This window comes from Ambystoma mexicanum, chromosome 3p, assembly GCF_040938575.1.
Source record: "Ambystoma mexicanum isolate Mex_15411 chromosome 3p, UKY_AmexF1_1, whole genome shotgun sequence".
NCBI classification, from domain to species: domain Eukaryota; kingdom Metazoa; phylum Chordata; class Amphibia; order Caudata; family Ambystomatidae; genus Ambystoma; species Ambystoma mexicanum.
Genome location: NC_090925.1, coordinates 334,280,526 through 334,297,011, shown reverse-complemented (window position 1 = coordinate 334,297,011; position 16,486 = coordinate 334,280,526). Strand labels below are relative to the sequence as shown.

General features: G+C 48.4%; 1 protein-coding gene across 2 annotated transcripts in view; it reads right to left on the bottom strand.

The window, feature by feature from the left end:
- LOC138580398 (sodium-dependent lysophosphatidylcholine symporter 1-like) overlaps window positions 1-16,486 on the bottom strand; it is a 586,401-nt gene that overhangs the window by 109,354 nt on the left and 460,561 nt on the right. The window contains exon 13 of one of the 2 annotated variants that reach the window (XM_069650918.1): window positions 15,111-15,405. The exons of the other annotated variant lie outside the window; for it this stretch is intronic. Within the exon in view, the coding sequence (XP_069507019.1) occupies window positions 15,186-15,405 (220 nt within the window). The 3' untranslated portion in view covers window positions 15,111-15,185. Of the gene's footprint in view, window positions 1-15,110; window positions 15,406-16,486 lie in introns of those variants that run through there. 2 annotated transcript variants of the gene reach the window in all.

Here is a 16,486-nt window from a genome sequence, read left to right as displayed (position 1 = left end):
TCTAAGCGTTTCTATTGCCCATTTCACTGCTAAACACTCCTTCTCTATTGTTGCATACCCCATTTCGTGAGGCAACAGCTTCCTGCTGATGAACAGGATGGGTCTTTCTTCCTCTCCATTATTTTGGAAAAATACAGCCCCAGACCTGACCCCGAAGCATCTGTGTGTAAATAGAAAGGCATTTTAAAGTCAGGACATTGGAGTATGGCTTTGTCTGAAAGAGCACTTTTCATGGTAATATACGCTTTTTCGGTTTCTGGATTTCTCCAGTTCCTTTTAGGTGGAGCAGCTGCTTTCCAAAGATCTGTTAAGGGTGCTGCAATAATTGAGAAATGTGGAATAAACCGATGGTAATAACCCACAAAGCCAAGGAATGCTCTCACTTGTCGGCTAGTTACAGGGAACTGTAGGCGAAGGATGGACTCCATCTTCTCTTGCTGCGGCCTGATCGTCCCCTGACCAACATAGTACCCTAGATATTTGGTATAGGCATTTGCCAAATGTGTTTTTTGGGGGTTTACATGTAACCCTGCCCTCCTCAAGGTTTGAGAAATTGCAGCCAGATGCTCCAGGTGATCTTTCCAACTTTGACTATACACTACAATGTCATCTAAATAAGCGCCCACATAATCTTCATGACCTTTTATTAAATAGTTCATCAATCTTTGGAAGGTGGCCGGTGCACCATGTGGCCCACATGGAAGTACAGTAAACTGATACAATCCGGCAGGAGAAGCAAAAGCAGCTTTCTCTTTGTTGGGGCCAAATAATGGAATATGCCAATAGCCTTTTGTCAAATCAATTGTTGTCAAGAACTTTGCCTTACCAAGTTTTTCCAAAAGGTCATCAATTCTAGACATGGGATAAGCAAACTTGGAGACTTCGTTGAGCTTCCTGAAGTCCATGCAGAAACGGGTGCTACCATCTGGTTTCGGAACCATCAATAAGGGTGAACACCAGTCGCTATGTGACGGTTCAATCACCCCTAAGTGAAGCATTTCCTGTATCTCCCTGTTGACAGCCTGCAACCTTGCTTCCGGAATTCGGTATGGCCGTATCCTCACTTTTGTTCCTTGGGCGATCTGTATGTGGTGGCAAGTTAGTGATGTCTTCCCTGGTATTGAAGAAAAGATATCTTTGTATCGATCCACTAACTTAGAAAGTTCTTTCAACTGAGAAGGATCCAGCTCCGGATTTATATTTAGAGCTTCTTTCCCTATTGGCGCTTCCGATGTCGGTAGATATTCCGAGGATATCTCCTCCACATTAATCATTGCCATGGTAACCTCAAGTTCCGTCCATTTCTTCAGCAAATTAATATGATAAGTCTGGAGCGGAATTTTCTTCTCAGGCTGGCGAACTCGATAGGTCACGGGACCCACCACCTCCTCTCTCTTATAAGGTCCTCTCCATGATGCCAGCATCATATTTTCAGTGGTAGGCAAAAGTACAAGAACCTGATCTCCTACTTGAAAATTACGTATTCATGTCTTCTGGTTATAAAAATGTTCTTGTTTATTTTGAGCTTGTTGCAGATGTGACTGTGCTATTGTCTGCAGTTTCTCTATTCTTGTTTTCAGCTGAGAAGCATACTCAGTGTAATTTCAGAATTTGGCTGCTCCTTCCAACTCTCTTTTAGAATGTCCAACAGAGTCCTAACCGGTCTACCAAACAACAATTCAAATGTGGCAAACCCCGTAGAGGACTGAGTAGTGTTCCTTAACGTCATCAGGATCCATGGTAATATTCTATCCCAATTTCTTTCTTCTGGGCTGATGGTCTTACTTAACATTTGTTTAATCGTCTGGTTGTATCTCTCAACCAAGCCATCAGTTTGGGGATGATAGACAGCAGTCTTAAGTTGAGTGATGTGTAGCGTTTCGCAAACCTGCTTTAATACAGTTGACAAAGTTATTCCCTCTATCGGTGAAGATGTCCTTGGGAATACCAACTCTTGATATAAAAGGAACTAAAACATCACAAATCTGTTGGGTATTCGTGGAGCGTAAAGGGAAAGCTTCGGGATATCTTGTTGCGTAATCGACAATCACCAACAAATACTTGTGTCCTCTACTTGTAGGATCCATAGGCCCCACTATATCCATTGCAATGCGTTGGAAAGGTTCCAGTATTAATGGCATAGACTGGAGGGGAACCTTAGGAACATTAGGCTGGTTCTTATTTTGACACTCTGTGCACTGTTGAGAAAAACGGGCCACTTGGCCATACAGTCCTGGTAAATAGAATCTTGCGAGGATCTTCTGCGTGGTTTTTTAAATGCTGAGGTGACCCTCCCCCACTTGTAGATGGGCGACTTCCAACACTGGAAGATAATATTTGCTAGGTATCAATAACTGGCAGACCTTTTCTTTGCTCGGACCGACAGTTATACGGTAATACAGACCATTGTCTTTTATAAAGTGAGTTCTTGAGCCATACGAAAATTATCTGCTTGTTCATCTATCTTCCAGTCTACGGCCACTGGATACATGTTTTGTTCTACCCAATTACGTCTCTAGTCTTTTAATATTTTTACTCTTCTTCACTTTAAGGACTTCTGACTTGATGTCTTGGTCATAGAAAGGAGCTTCTTCTAAACACTGTTTCTCCACTTTTTTTTATAAGGCGAGGAAGATCCGGAATATCAGAGCCAACCAACAAGCGTTCAGGTAGTGCTGGCATTACTGCCGCTCTTACTTCCATTTGTTCCCCAGCTAACTTAATCTTGATATCTTTGACTGGATATACTTTGACGTCACCATGCACACAACGAATAGGGATTTCTCCACTTAACTTCTTCACATCACCTACCAAATCGGGGTTGACGGCTGTTTCTAAGCTTCCCGAGTCCAACACCGCTCTGGTGGGACTACCTTCTACCTCGGCTTCACAGACATAGGATACGTGGGTTTGTGGATTGGGGAGGAACCACACTGGTTGACATCTTTAGCTGGCTCAAGATTCCCAACATCCATGGGTTCCGTTTTAACTTTCGTCGGTCATAGTCGGGCTAAATGCCCCCATTCGCCACATTGAAAACACTGTGGCCCACGGGCACTGAGGCTAGGAGGTTGTGCGATGTGTGAAGCTCCCGATCCTTCACTGCTGGGGCGGAACCTGGTACCTTCCTATTCAGGCTTTCAGATCATTGATGTTATGGGTCGACGTTCACCTCGTCATGAGGGGGGCAATAAAGTGGCACCACCTCTCAGCTGGCCACTGGGCATTTCTGGCAAACCTTTCGAAGTTAACAAAGAAGTGAGCTGGGTCTTCGCCGCTAGTGAACTTTTGTAGGACCGAAATGGGTACCTGGGTATGACTCCTCATATTTGTGGCCTCTAGCAATTGAGCCTGTTGCACTTGCAGGGCTTGCTGGAAGGCTTGCCTGTCAGCTTGTGCTTGCTGACTCTGAAGTTGCAAAGTTTGCTGCAACAACGGTTGTCCCTCGGTCAAGGGGCCTCATCACGAGTTGGGGTGTATTCCCGGCTGTAATACCGCCGACTGTAATAGCCCTAGCACCGACCGGTCCGGCTGTATTACCGCCGGATCACGAGTTGGGTGTTAACGGTAAATCCCCATTCCCCATTGGATTCAATGGGGAATTTTCAGCACTAATTATGCGGGCTAAGACAGCCGGCGGTAATACAGCCAAAAACAGGGGATTTTCACCTCCAGAGAAAGGCTGGAGGTAAAACAGCCCATTTAGCACCCAACTCGTGATAGGGCCAGCCCTTAAATGCGGCTGTAATACCGTTACCACCACATTTAAGGGCTACAGCCCAACTCGTGATGTGGCCCAATGTCTTTATCAACTCCTCCATCGTGTTTCCGGCCTATCCCACCGCTGCCACCAAATGTTACAAGTGCGGATGGGACAGACCACACAGTAGGCAGGATGACTTGAACAAAACTGGGTTTATTTTTAACAAATGGTAGTTTCTTCTGTACGGTAGCATCAACAGTCTCTTTAACTCAATGCGGGTAGGTAGTTACCAGTCTGCTTGACTGATCTCCTTTAGCATGTTGCGCCACACCAAAGTCTTTTCTTATTTGGAATTAGGTGGCCAGGGCGTTGTCCAGAGATTTATCTCCTTTCAGACATTATGGCAAAGACATAGTGCAGCGTCTTTCATGTGCATCTCTATTCTTGCTGGCCCAGGGTTAAAGTTGTTCATAAAAAAATTATTTCACTACCGACTGCCTTCTCTTCAGTGTATCCGTTTAAGTATGATCCCTTTAACAGCTTTATCTCGCTTCTACGATAACTTTAAAGCGGTTGGCCCTTCTCTCCATCCTCTATGGATCGATCTTTTCCCCAGGCTGACAGCCTTAATCTTCAGTGCCGGTCACCTGGGTTCACAGTTTGCTGCACCTTGTTCCTGTCTGGAGTTGTTACAGCCTCTCCAATGCATGCCCGATCGGCCGCGTCAGCTGTTTTGCTTCCTCCACCCTCCTCGCACAGCATTGGCTCACTCGACAGGGCCCTCTCCTTTCGGCAGCCACTACGCAGGAGATGCGTCGCAGCGGCCCTTCCTCCGAAAAGGTGGGAGGGAAAGGAGACGCGGCTTCGCGTAGGCCCAGTCAGCTGTTCAGGAGAATGACAAAGGGCTTTCCCCACCTCGACTCCTCCTCCGGGAAGGTGGGGGCCTCTGCAGGGAGTCGCGCACCGACTCAGCGGGATACAGCTCTCCCGAAGACCGTCTCAGCTTGGTCCGGGCCTCAGCGAGTTCACGGCTCGCCAACTTCACAAACGCTTCACTTCAGGCACGAATGGGCCAACATGACATTCTCACACTTCGCACAACGGGTGCAGTTTCTGTCTTTTCCTTCATGACAGGTTCACTCTCAATAAGCCCACTCATAAACTGGTTCCTCCTCGAGAGAGCCTCTTTCTTGTTCATTCTTTTTAAAACAAAAACAAAACCAGTATTAGAAAAAAGTACCTTTTCATGGAAGCAAGCACTATCCTTTCATTGGAGGAACCAAATGTCCTTCACAATGCAAGAGGTTTTGATTGGCTCTGCTCTTCCTTTTCTTCCTCCGCCTTATCACACCCTATCGACGCGCAAGAGCTGCACAGCTTGATGTGCAGATGGGTTCACCTGCTCGACAACACCAATTCCACTCCTTAAATGGTGGCGTAATTCCCCTTATTATTGTCCGGATAGTGTTATCCCTATTGACGGGCAAGAGCTGCGAAGCTTGATGTGCAGATGGGTTTGCCTGCTTGGCAACACCAATTCCACTCCTCAAAGGGTGGCGTGATTTCATTTATTATTGCCCCGAGGGTGTTATCCCTATTAACGGGCAAGAACTGCAGACCTTGATATGCAGATGGGTTTGCCTGCTCGGCAACACCAATTTCACTCCCTAAAGGGTGGCGTGATTTCCCTTACTATTGTCCTGATAGTGTATTGATCAATACAGTTTTATTTAATTGGCGGGGACAAGGTTTGCTCAAAGGTAGCTGTTTCGTCTTGTTAGCAAAACAACGTTGAGCTCCCGGGTTCTGACCCTGTTGCAGTGTTTAGGAAACACTTGCTGATATCAGAGGGAAAGGTTACCAGATAATACCATTTTGGAGCACGCCCCCATACCTTTCCTCCCAAGGCTTTGTCTGTTCCCGCTTATAAATCTGGTGGTGTGTACAATTTCTCCTCTGCTCGAGGAGTACAAGCCCAGTTTTGCCCTCAAGGGAGTTGTTTCTCGTTGCAGTTTATAAGTGGCTGTTTATTTCCATTCTTTTTATCCTTCAACGCAGCAAATAGAGTTCTTGCTTTGGCATCTGTGCAGAGCCTGCTGACGCAGGTGTTGTATCCTGGAAGGGTCAGAATAAACGTTTCATCCTTCCGAGGTCAATAAATAAACACCACATTCCACACACTGTGGATAATAATAATAAGCAGAGCTCAGATGCCTGAGGGTTGGTTACACTGTATAAACGCTATTTTATTTTATTATGTGCAATGTGCTTCTTTTTTCCTTTCCCCTGATCTCTGGAGAAGTCAGTCAACCTTGCATGCATACAGAGGTCCAAGCCTCAATGTTGAATGGATGGTGGTCTCAGTATTCCTTCACAGCCTTTACATTACTGAGCACAAGAATTATCCCTGCGTCAGTGCCTCCCCCCTGCCCTCCTTTTTTTCCCCCCGACACCATATGGAGGGGGGAGTTGCACCATTAATTTACACCTCAGGGGGGTACACCTGAGGTTTCCAGTGTTTTCCTTTAACAGGAGTGTCTTGCTCTTGACCAATACAGAGCTCGCACTGGCCATTTGACAATATCCCTCAGTAGGATAGAGGAGTCTGGGAGTGGTGCTCATCTTCCATCCAAGTTATTAGGGCCTCTCTATCACAAGGAATTTCAGTGACTAAGCATTAGCCATCACCGCAAGTGTCTGTCAGTACGATTGCTCAAGGGCTGAGGGACACTTCATTACTGACTGGGTTCACTTAGCCGTCTGCATGGCAGGTAGACCTTTTGGTTCCCTCTGGAGATTGTTCTGCAATAACGTGCCAGCACAGTGTGTCGGGGGTTTCTAGATAGTTCAGATTTTCTAAGACGAGGGTTAGTCCTCCTCTGTAAACCAGCTTCATATTGTTTGGTGATCAGTTTTCTTTGCAGTCTAGAATCTTTTTCAAGACCATGGAATTTAGTGGGTTCTCCTTCAGTTACTTTATGTTCCCTTAGGGGATTTATCAACCATGGGGGAGAGGATAGGTCAAAGCACCTGGCGCTTCTAGCAGGGAGATCAGGCATTGTTATGATGAGAGTGTTTGGATGTAAGATAAGTTTCTCTTTACCAAGTGTGTCTCTTAAGGGTCAGGTTTATGTAAGTATCTCCCTATGGTCATGGTATCATACTACCTTTTTTCAGGGGTTCAGGAGGTCTGAAAGTCTCCGACTTTACGGCTTGATGAATTTAACTCTTCCTAGGGTTTTTCAAGAATATCTTTGTCATCAGCTTCCCATGGGTGGGCTTTCTTTTAGTGAGGTTATTTAGCACCTATCTACTGGGTTTCAGGTGTGGCCCCTCTCTTCCATCCCGCTTCTGCATCCAGAAGACGTAATACTTTTCTGAGTTTAGAAAGTTTTTTTCTGGTATCAGGTGGTACATATGACTGGAGACAATGGGGTACTTAAGGACAGGACTTGGGGTACATTTTTCTGGGTGCACAAGGTCCTCAATTTTATTGCATTTTAGCTGCACCTAAGCTAGGTTGTCCTATAACATGTTAATAATGAGCCCCTTTGACTCCCTCTTGGGCCTTCTAAGAAAGGTTTGCCTTTCCTACTTTGTTTCAACAAGGTGGTCATGTGATATGCCTTGTTTCTAATATGATTTCTTTCATCAGCACATGGAATGGACCCTACAAAACTTTCACCCCTCGGGCAGGGGGTGGTAATTTTTTTCTTTATCTCCAGGAGAATTAAAGTGTTTAACTTCTTACGTTTACTATCTAGGTTACCATAAGATGGTATGATTGTAAGTGTTTTAAATGTTTGATGTGGAAGACAGAGGAGCTTATTACTCCTATGCTTTTTCCTGCCTAATACTATAGGAAGACTTTTGTCTGGTTCCCCCTTCCCCTTTCTTTTAACCAGGTGGTTTTGATGGCCTGGGATGAACGCTGGACTTGGCACATCTTCCTGGTTCTTTGCAGTTAAGACTGTTATGCCTTATAGGACAGTTCTTGAGGCAGCCTAGCCTGGGGGAATGTTTTTTGCAATCAGTTGATTGATCGAACTAGAAACATTTAAAACACTTCTATTATTATTGTAGTGTAGCTATTGTATTAATCATGTTGTAATTATTGTGATGCAAGGGCTTCAAACTTGCATAATATGAGCGTCCTGTCTTGCGATAGAATGACTAATCCCCCTCACTAGTGTGAGAAGGGGGTTTAGATTCTATAAAAGACAAGGGCCCTCATTACGACCCTTGCGGAAAGCGACTGACCGGAGCGCCACAGCGTAAATAGCGTTTCCGCCATTGTACGAAGGAGCAAAGTGCGGCCCATTCCGACCCATCGGGCACGAGCACCACGCCACGGCGGAAGTGCAAAGTCCGCGATGGCGGAAATGACCCCAAAACGGCCCACACCGCCGCCGTACGGCGCCCTAGGTGCAATACCGCCACCCCTCTTAGCGGTCACCGCAGTGTGCGCCTACCGGAAAGTACGGTGCCCGGAAATATACGGAAACGGAAGTTAAAACATGGGCCCGGAACGGGAAACATCCCGGCGTACACCTATAAAAACACCAAAACAACACAACCACTAAAATCACTACCCTGAAACACACCCCAACCCGTCAACCACCCTAGCGAAACCAAGAAAAATGGGAAAAGTAGCGAAGAAAGCGTGCGACCGCAAGCGGCAGGTCCACTTCTCCCGTGAGGAACTCACCGTGCTAACAGAGACCCTCCAGGAGAATGCAGCCGTCGTCTTCTCCACGCAAATGACCAGGACGGCACTTGCAAACAAGAAGGCCATATGGGCTCTGGTGGCACAGCGGGTAAGTGCGGTGGGGACCGCACCCCGCACCCCACAGCAATGCCGCAAGCGATGGGACGACCTGCGGATACGCGTCCGCAGCATACTCTCTGCCAACCGCAACATTGCCACAGCCACCGGGGGAGGTCCTGAATCACCCATCAAGTTGACCCCCTGGGAAGAAATCTGTGCCTCCACCATCGGAATGGAGAGCATAGAGGGAGTCGGAGGGATGGAGAAAGGAGTGCAGACATCCGAAGATTCAGGTAGGTGGGCCAGATAAAACAATGCCAAATCCACACAGTCCATCCATGTGAAGTACCATGCGTCCACATAGTGCAACAGAAACACATGTCCAGGAGAACGCCCACACACATCGGCCTGATAGCGCACGTTAAAACCCACAATAAATACATAAATAATTAAAAACCCCTAATACACGCACTACACGTGCAGCAGGCACACCCTAACTGCAGGCTGCCAAACAACTGCACCCTCACTCCACACACAAATCAAAGCACCTCCAAGACCCCGACCCAAATCACCCTCAGGTACCACCCCAATGCATGTGATACAATGCCATTCCAATTCCCACTGACCCATCAATAACCCTCGCCCTCCTTTACTCCACCACAGGGTCCGATCCAAACGACGAGCTACAGGACACCCCTACCAGCACACCTGCAAAGAGGGCCAAGACCAACGGCCAGAGACCCTCCACCTCAGCTGCACGCATCAAGACACGGCAGCAGCACAAATCAGGTGGCAGCACAGAGGAGGGAACATCAACAGGCACCCCAGCAGCCAGCATGGCCACAACACCACCACCACAGGTCCCCCCAATGGATGCCACAGAAGGCACTGCCTCTGGTGGCAGCAGCACCATAGGTGACACCCCATTGATGGCAGCATGCTCGGACACAGAAGACGGGGATGTCGAGGTCAGATCCATCCATGACCTGTCCCAATCCCCCTGTCTGTCCCCTCCCGTACAACATGAGGATACCACGCAGGTGCAGCCACAAGACGACGACTGGCCATCCCCCACAAGCCCTGTGGCAAGGCAACATGAGGACAACAGCCCCTCTGTGACACCACCGCAAATGGCCATGGCCCAGCAGAGGCAACAGTCCCTCGACAAGTTAATCGTCCAACAGCAGCAAATGGCCACACTCCTCAAGGGCCATGCCGATGAATGTGGGGGCACCAAGGCAGACATAGAAACATCAACAGAGACACTTAGGGCAGAAATGGAGAGAGGTACAGAGACGCTAAGGGCACAAATTGAGAGTAGCACCGAGAGCCTGAGAGTCCAAATGGAGAGTAGCACCGAGAGCCTGAGGGGGGAACTGCATGCGACGTCCAAAGACGTATGTGCCGAACTTGCCGCAGTGCGCCGTGTGCTCACTGAGCTCTCGCAAACCCTTAGGGACATGCATGGACGTGAGCAGGCAGACACATCATCCGTTGCAAGTTCCGTCCAGGGCAGCCCCCAACGTAGATCTGGAAGGAACCTGCGCTCCACAGGCAGGGGTGCCCCTGATACCCGCAGAGGGGGCATGCAATAGCGACAGCCCACTGACAATGAGCATCTTTGGACACTGGTGTTCGGGGGGGAGGTAGGAGGGTGGAGGGGGTGTGTTGGGCTCACTTGGGTGGCGGGTCGATAGGGTGTTCAACATGATATCACATATGCCATAAAAAGTGCACGATCAACCAATGAGAAGTGTGGACATTGATCTTTGTGTACTAGGCCATCATAGGCGTACAGTCCATATTGTGCATGTCCCAGACACACGCAGTGCCACGAGTCCCGTGTCCATGTATCAGCCACCAGGCGTGAGTGCTAGAAGCATACATCAATGAGATGCTGACGAATGTCACGGGCCTCCGGTGCCTCGCAGACTCCATGAGGTGCTGCCACATCCCCACCCTCATCATGACCATCATCAGGTGCTTGCAGTTCTGCGTCAGGGGGCATGGGCACATTTCTACGTACGCACATGTTGTGGAGCATGACACATGCCATCACCATCTTTGCAACCTTCTCATGGCGGTACAGGAGTGCCCCGCCAGACCTGCTGAGGCAGCGGAAACGGGTCTTCAGTAGGCCGAATGCCTGTTCAATGACTACACGGGTACGTGAGTGGGCATGGTTGTAGTCCTCCTCATGCTGGTCCCGTGGGTTCCGGACTGGTGTGAGGAGCCATCTCTTCAGTGGATATCCAGCATCACCTGTATGTGGACGAGAAACGTATGATGTGGAATGCCATTGATACGTACGCACACCCCCCCCCCCCCTTCCTGGCAGGTCATTGACAATTCACATACCCCACATCATCATGCATGTAATGAGACTCACCGAGTAGCCAGGATCTGTTCCCTGCGTGTCGCTCCATGTAGCGTGGTATTGTAGAGTTCCTCAAGACCATAGAATCATGGGTTGATCCAGGGAATCGGGCACAACAATGTGTAATGATCCTGTTGGAGTCACACACCATCTGTACATTCAGGGAATGAAATTGTTTTCGGTTGCGGTACTGGGCCTCCATGGCATGTGGGACGACCAATTCAACATGGGTGCAGTCGATGGCACCAATGCAACCCGGTATGCCGGCAAGTGCATGGAATCCCACTTTTGTGTTGGTTATTTCCTGCTCCGAGCGTGGTAGAGAGATGTAGTCGTCTGCGTGCTTCAGGAGGGCATCGAGCACTTGCAATAGTGTCCGTGAGAACAGTGGCTGAGAAATGCCATGCAACTGTCCGACTGTGTGCTGGTAGGTGCCTGTGGCCAGGAAGTGGAGTACAGACACCACCTTCAGTAGGGGTGGGATGGCGGTTGGGCTATCTATCATGCTGACAAGGTCAGCCTGTGTCATGTCCACAATGGCGGCTATGGTGTCCCGGTCCAGACGGTAGAGGGTGTGGATCTGCTCATCAGTGAGGTTGAACGGATGTGCTCGGAGGCGTTGAATTGCGGGCTGCCTGCGTGGTGGTAGTGGCTGTGCTGGTGGGCCTTGCTGGCCCTGCCTTGGCCTCCTCCTCCTCCTGCGTCTCCTCCGTGCGGCTGGTTGTAGTTGGTGTTCGTCTACTTCTTGGAGTCGGAGCACTTGCAGTGCTATCAGGTCCCCCAGGGCCAACATCGCGAGTCCTGCCGGTAGCATTTCGGTGTGGTTGTGGGAGGAGACTGGCTGTGCAATTTATGTGTTTTCAGGCTGTATGGCCTCCACCTGTGGTGATTGATTCCACCTGTGCAAACTGCTCTCCCCTTTGGCCGAGCACGTCCCGCGCACAACGCTGCAATTCGGGGAATTGTATCTTGCTATTGCAATCATGTATTTGTACCCGATGGCCGTGTAAGATTGGTTGATATGTTCATTCTGCTGTGGTCCCATTGTTTCACATACTATCTGTGCAGTCGCGAACAGACTTGTGAGGGGTCAGTGGGACGTAGTACTCGAGTAACGGTGGGCCCTCATGCATCACTGTACCGAGTTGCAACGACGGGCGGGGCGTCCCATTCGTGGGTGAAGGCAGTTGCCATTTTCACACACAGCCGCACTCGATGGAATAATTAGTGATTTCAAACGGCCACAGATGCCTTTTCGACGTGATGTTGCAAATGAGGAATTCGAAGGGCGGCGCTTTCGGTTTCCAGCTAGCGGCGAGGAGATGCCCACAGGTCTGACTGCAAATGTAACGTTCTATTGTTCTATGTCCTTGAGACAGGGCCCATGGCGAGGGAGCAATGATTGATATGATTAGTTTGGGATGCGCAATAGCTACGTGGGCGATGAGGCCGTCCGTTACCAAATACATGTTACTTCACAACACTGGAATTACGGGCTGGGGCACTGTGGATTTAGCAGGCTGCATAACGCACAGACTCAATGGATGTTTCTAATGTTATGTGAGTAATTATTCAGGCATTTTGATCCCGGGATGAGGGAATGATGGATGGATGCATGGGCAGGTGATTTGATACAGAGTTTGCCATGTACAGGGCTTCTTGGGATCTATCCGCCTCCCCTACGCTATGTGATGCAGGGCTGCCATAGTGGGACCATCGTCCATCTGGCCTTGTTGAGCCCTCCCTGTCTCGAGGCGCCCTCAGACACTCGTTTGTGATGGTGTTTGCACCTCGATATAGATGGTTATGAGTCGCAAGTGGTTTTGGGGTGGTGATGTTCCTTTGGAGTGGGCTAGCATGCATATGGCTGTGGATTTCGTGTGATCATTGAAGTGAGTTGTTGGTATGTAGTTCTGATGGCCATTCTGTTCTTTTTCTTTTCTTTTGGTTGACAGGTATCTCCTCCCCTTTTGCCACTGCCATCTGTATGCCACTCCTGCAGATGGATTTTACTCCCGACACCTGCTGCTTCGTGTTAATCAGTGGAGCAGCATTACGATCTTATGGGACGATCGCCAATGGGCCACATGCCCTTACGCAGTACTGGTGGCTCGGAGCAACATTTCGGCCTTTCAGCTGGACTAGTGCCTCCCCATTGGGACGGCCCTGCGGTTCTGTGCGCTTCCATGTTGCCTTTTCGTACGTGAATGTGGCTCTGTGTACCATGGGGGAACAGGGCGACACACAGGTAGTGGCTGGTCATTTCTTGCGGAAGCAGCCCACAATGGTGATTGGTGTTTTGGAGTTCATGGCTTGATGGCTGTATGTGCTTTGTGATTTTGATGTGCATAAAATTTCTATTCTGATTAGGCCCGTGTAGCGTTTTTCTTTGCAAGTGATGTGGCATATGCCTATTTGGGGGGCGATGTATTGTGAGGAGATCTGCATTGGGTTCCAGCTTCGGGGTTTAGTTGCGTGGTACTGTGCTGTGCGCGTTTGCCTACGAAGCCCAGTGAGGTCAGGGATGGGGGCTGCCAATATGCCAGTTTGAATGTTGTCATGCTCAGGGGCGGGGGATTGGGTTTTGTGTAACAGTTGCCGGTCAGCCAGGTGGACTGGTTGAATGATGTGGTCTTCGGAATATTGCTGGTCACAGGTGCCTGTGTTTGCGTGCGTTTCTTGGTGGGGGACTGTGGTCATGTCCATTGGGATGGCTTCTGTATTCGTGCCATCTGTGCCCTGCAGCTCCCATTGGCCCCTCTTGTGTTTCTTTTGTTCGTTGGCATGCATGGGTGACTTGTACATTTCAATGGTTGCATTGTGGCTTCATTGCACCTACGGGGAGTTGTACTTTGTGGGCAGGGAGCGGTGTACAGGCACTCAGTGGGGCCGTTTACGGTTGATTCGCGATGCCGTACTTCTCGCCATGGCGGAATGGTACATTCCGCCATGCCTGATGGCGTTAGGTACATGTCCGCTAGGGTCGGAATTGGCGTACCGTTGCACCATGGTGGTGTTTGCGGTTTGGCATGGCGCGCGCGCGCGTGCTTGGTGCAGTTAGCGTTGGCGTTCACTACGGTGTCGCTAATGGCTTCGTACTTTGCGGTGACGGGTCATAGTCGCACCGAGCGCTATTCGATGGCGGTATTGCATTTCCGCCATCATTTTTCGATTTCCGCCAGGGTCGTAATGAGGGCCAAGGAGGCGAGTATTATAAAATGAACCCACCGACCCATGATATGATATGGCATTTATAGCGCGCCTATACACAGGTGTTTAAAGAAAGAACATTCTTTCCTTTGTTGTTGTTCCCATCCAGCCACCATTCTTTGTTTGTTGTTTCTTACAGCTTCATGCTGAGAGGTTCTGTTCAGGAACGTGGGTCTCAGTTACAAGATGTGAAGAGTGGACATACGGGAGCTTCGCTGAATTTTGTCTTCATAATTTATCATCTGATCTGTGCAGTTGATGTACAGAAAGAGGAGTTGGGATTGGAGTAAAGGACTTATATAGAGGAGGGTCCCTGCTCATTGGTCTCCTGCAGGGCATGACCTGTCCTCCATGATGGATTGGGGTGTCCCCCCTGCATCGACATTGAACTCTATTTAGTTCTGTTTTTCAAACTTTTTTGTTTGTAAAACTTTTTTCTTTGCTGCTGTGGTTTCAGAATAAAGATTGTAATGCAGGGGCATTAGTCATTAGGATCTAGCTCGACAGCACCGTAATTACATGACCGCAAGTTTAAATATACGGAAGAACACATGAGTAATCACACAAACGCCATAGCATAGACGGCACACGAGGACTGAAGTAGTAAGTACAATATAGTTCTGCCTAGATGCACGACACCATGGGAAGAGCACGATATATATTAACTAAGAACTCTCCACGTTTGTAAGTTGGGAGGCATTGTAAACCATTGCAACTGGAGACAGTTTTGCCTTCAGCCAAAATTGCTGAAGGAATACGCCACATATTGGGTGAATGCCATTGTGTGGGGAGTAGAAAACTGCTCCTCCATCGCAGCAATAATAAAGAAAAGAAGGTACGGCGGGTGTCGCTAAGAATAACCGAGCAGCAATAAAGATTGCCAACGCTATCAGCTAAGGAAAGTCTTCATTCTATTAAAGACAAGGAGGCGAGCATTATGCTTTACTTTCTATTCATTCTGCCATACCAGCACTTCAACTTAACTTTTTTTTTTTTTCCAGAAAGAAAACAAAGGAATCAAAAAAGTTACAATATTCATTTCCTTGAACCACTTGAAATGAGTTCCAGAACTACAACTCCCATCTCCCTGAGGCCTTCTGTAGTCCTGACCTCTGTCCTTGCACCAATCAGTGTCCAGCTCGGGGTATAAACTCTCCCACCCCTAGGTCCTTTCCTCTTTCTTTTGCACTTAACACTCCTTCCCATAAACATCCAGAACGTGACCAAACTATGTCATCAACTGTGCTTGATCTGGAATCGGCTTCACTGTACGGCCCAACGGGAACAACTTGCCAACCAATCACTGACGCACTTCTCAACTCGCTCATGGCGTCTTCTGCTCGTCTCCTGTGAGAACAGAGAATATCACGTAAGGGTGGGAAAACAAATATCAATACTAGAAATGCATTACAATTATTAGTTAATTCTAGCAGTAATGGGGGGGATATAATGCTCACCTCCTTGTCTTTAATAGAATGAAGACTTTCCTTAGCTGATAGCGTTGGCAATCTTTATTCTATGACAAGACAGGAGGCTCGCATTATGCTTGTTCAAAGCTTGACAAGACCTTGCTTGGTATATCAGAAATTGGTTTGAAATAAAAGGTCTTAAATGTCGTTTCGGAAGACCAATCTGCAGACTTCATAATATCTTGCAATGAGACGCCTGTCACAAAAGCTCTAGATGCCATCGCCCCTCTAGTGGAATGAGCCCCAAACAAGGATAAATCTATACCTGCCCATTGCATAACTTCTCTCACCCATCTCGCAATGGTTGCTGTCGCTACTGCATGATAAGGCTTCCTACGCGCTATAAGTAGCTGGGTCACGCCGCGATTTCTAAACTGCGCTGTTGCTGCTTCATAATCTTTAATACACTGCACGACGCATAACTTCTTATTTTCAGTAAAATATGGGTAGGAAATTATTTTGGAATCTGTTTTAGTTCTTCTAGCGATACTAAACGCCACTCCTTCCGGATAGAATATTTTCCTATCAATCTCCAACGCTTTCACGTCCGAGACTCTCCGACATGCTATCAAGCATAAGAGCATCGCTAACTTGCCCGACAACTGAACGGGACAGGACGTCATTCTCTGGCCACCTGATAAACAATTGGAAGACGTCTCTGACGTCCCATAAGACTGCGTATTTTGGCTCCGGCGGCCTCCTCAATTTCATACCTTTGAGGAGACGCAGGATTGCTGGGTGCTCACCCACTGGGCTCCCCTCTATTGCGCTGTGTCCTGCTGAAATGGCCGATCTATATACTCCTATAGTCCTATAGGCGGCTCCCTCTTGAAATTTCGACGCTAAAAAATTTAGGATGTTCACTAGAGGTGCTGAAATGGGATCCAAACGGAGGTCTGTACACCATTTCGCCCAACCGTTCCAAGCTGTGTTATAGCTCCTGACGGTGGAAGGCGCCC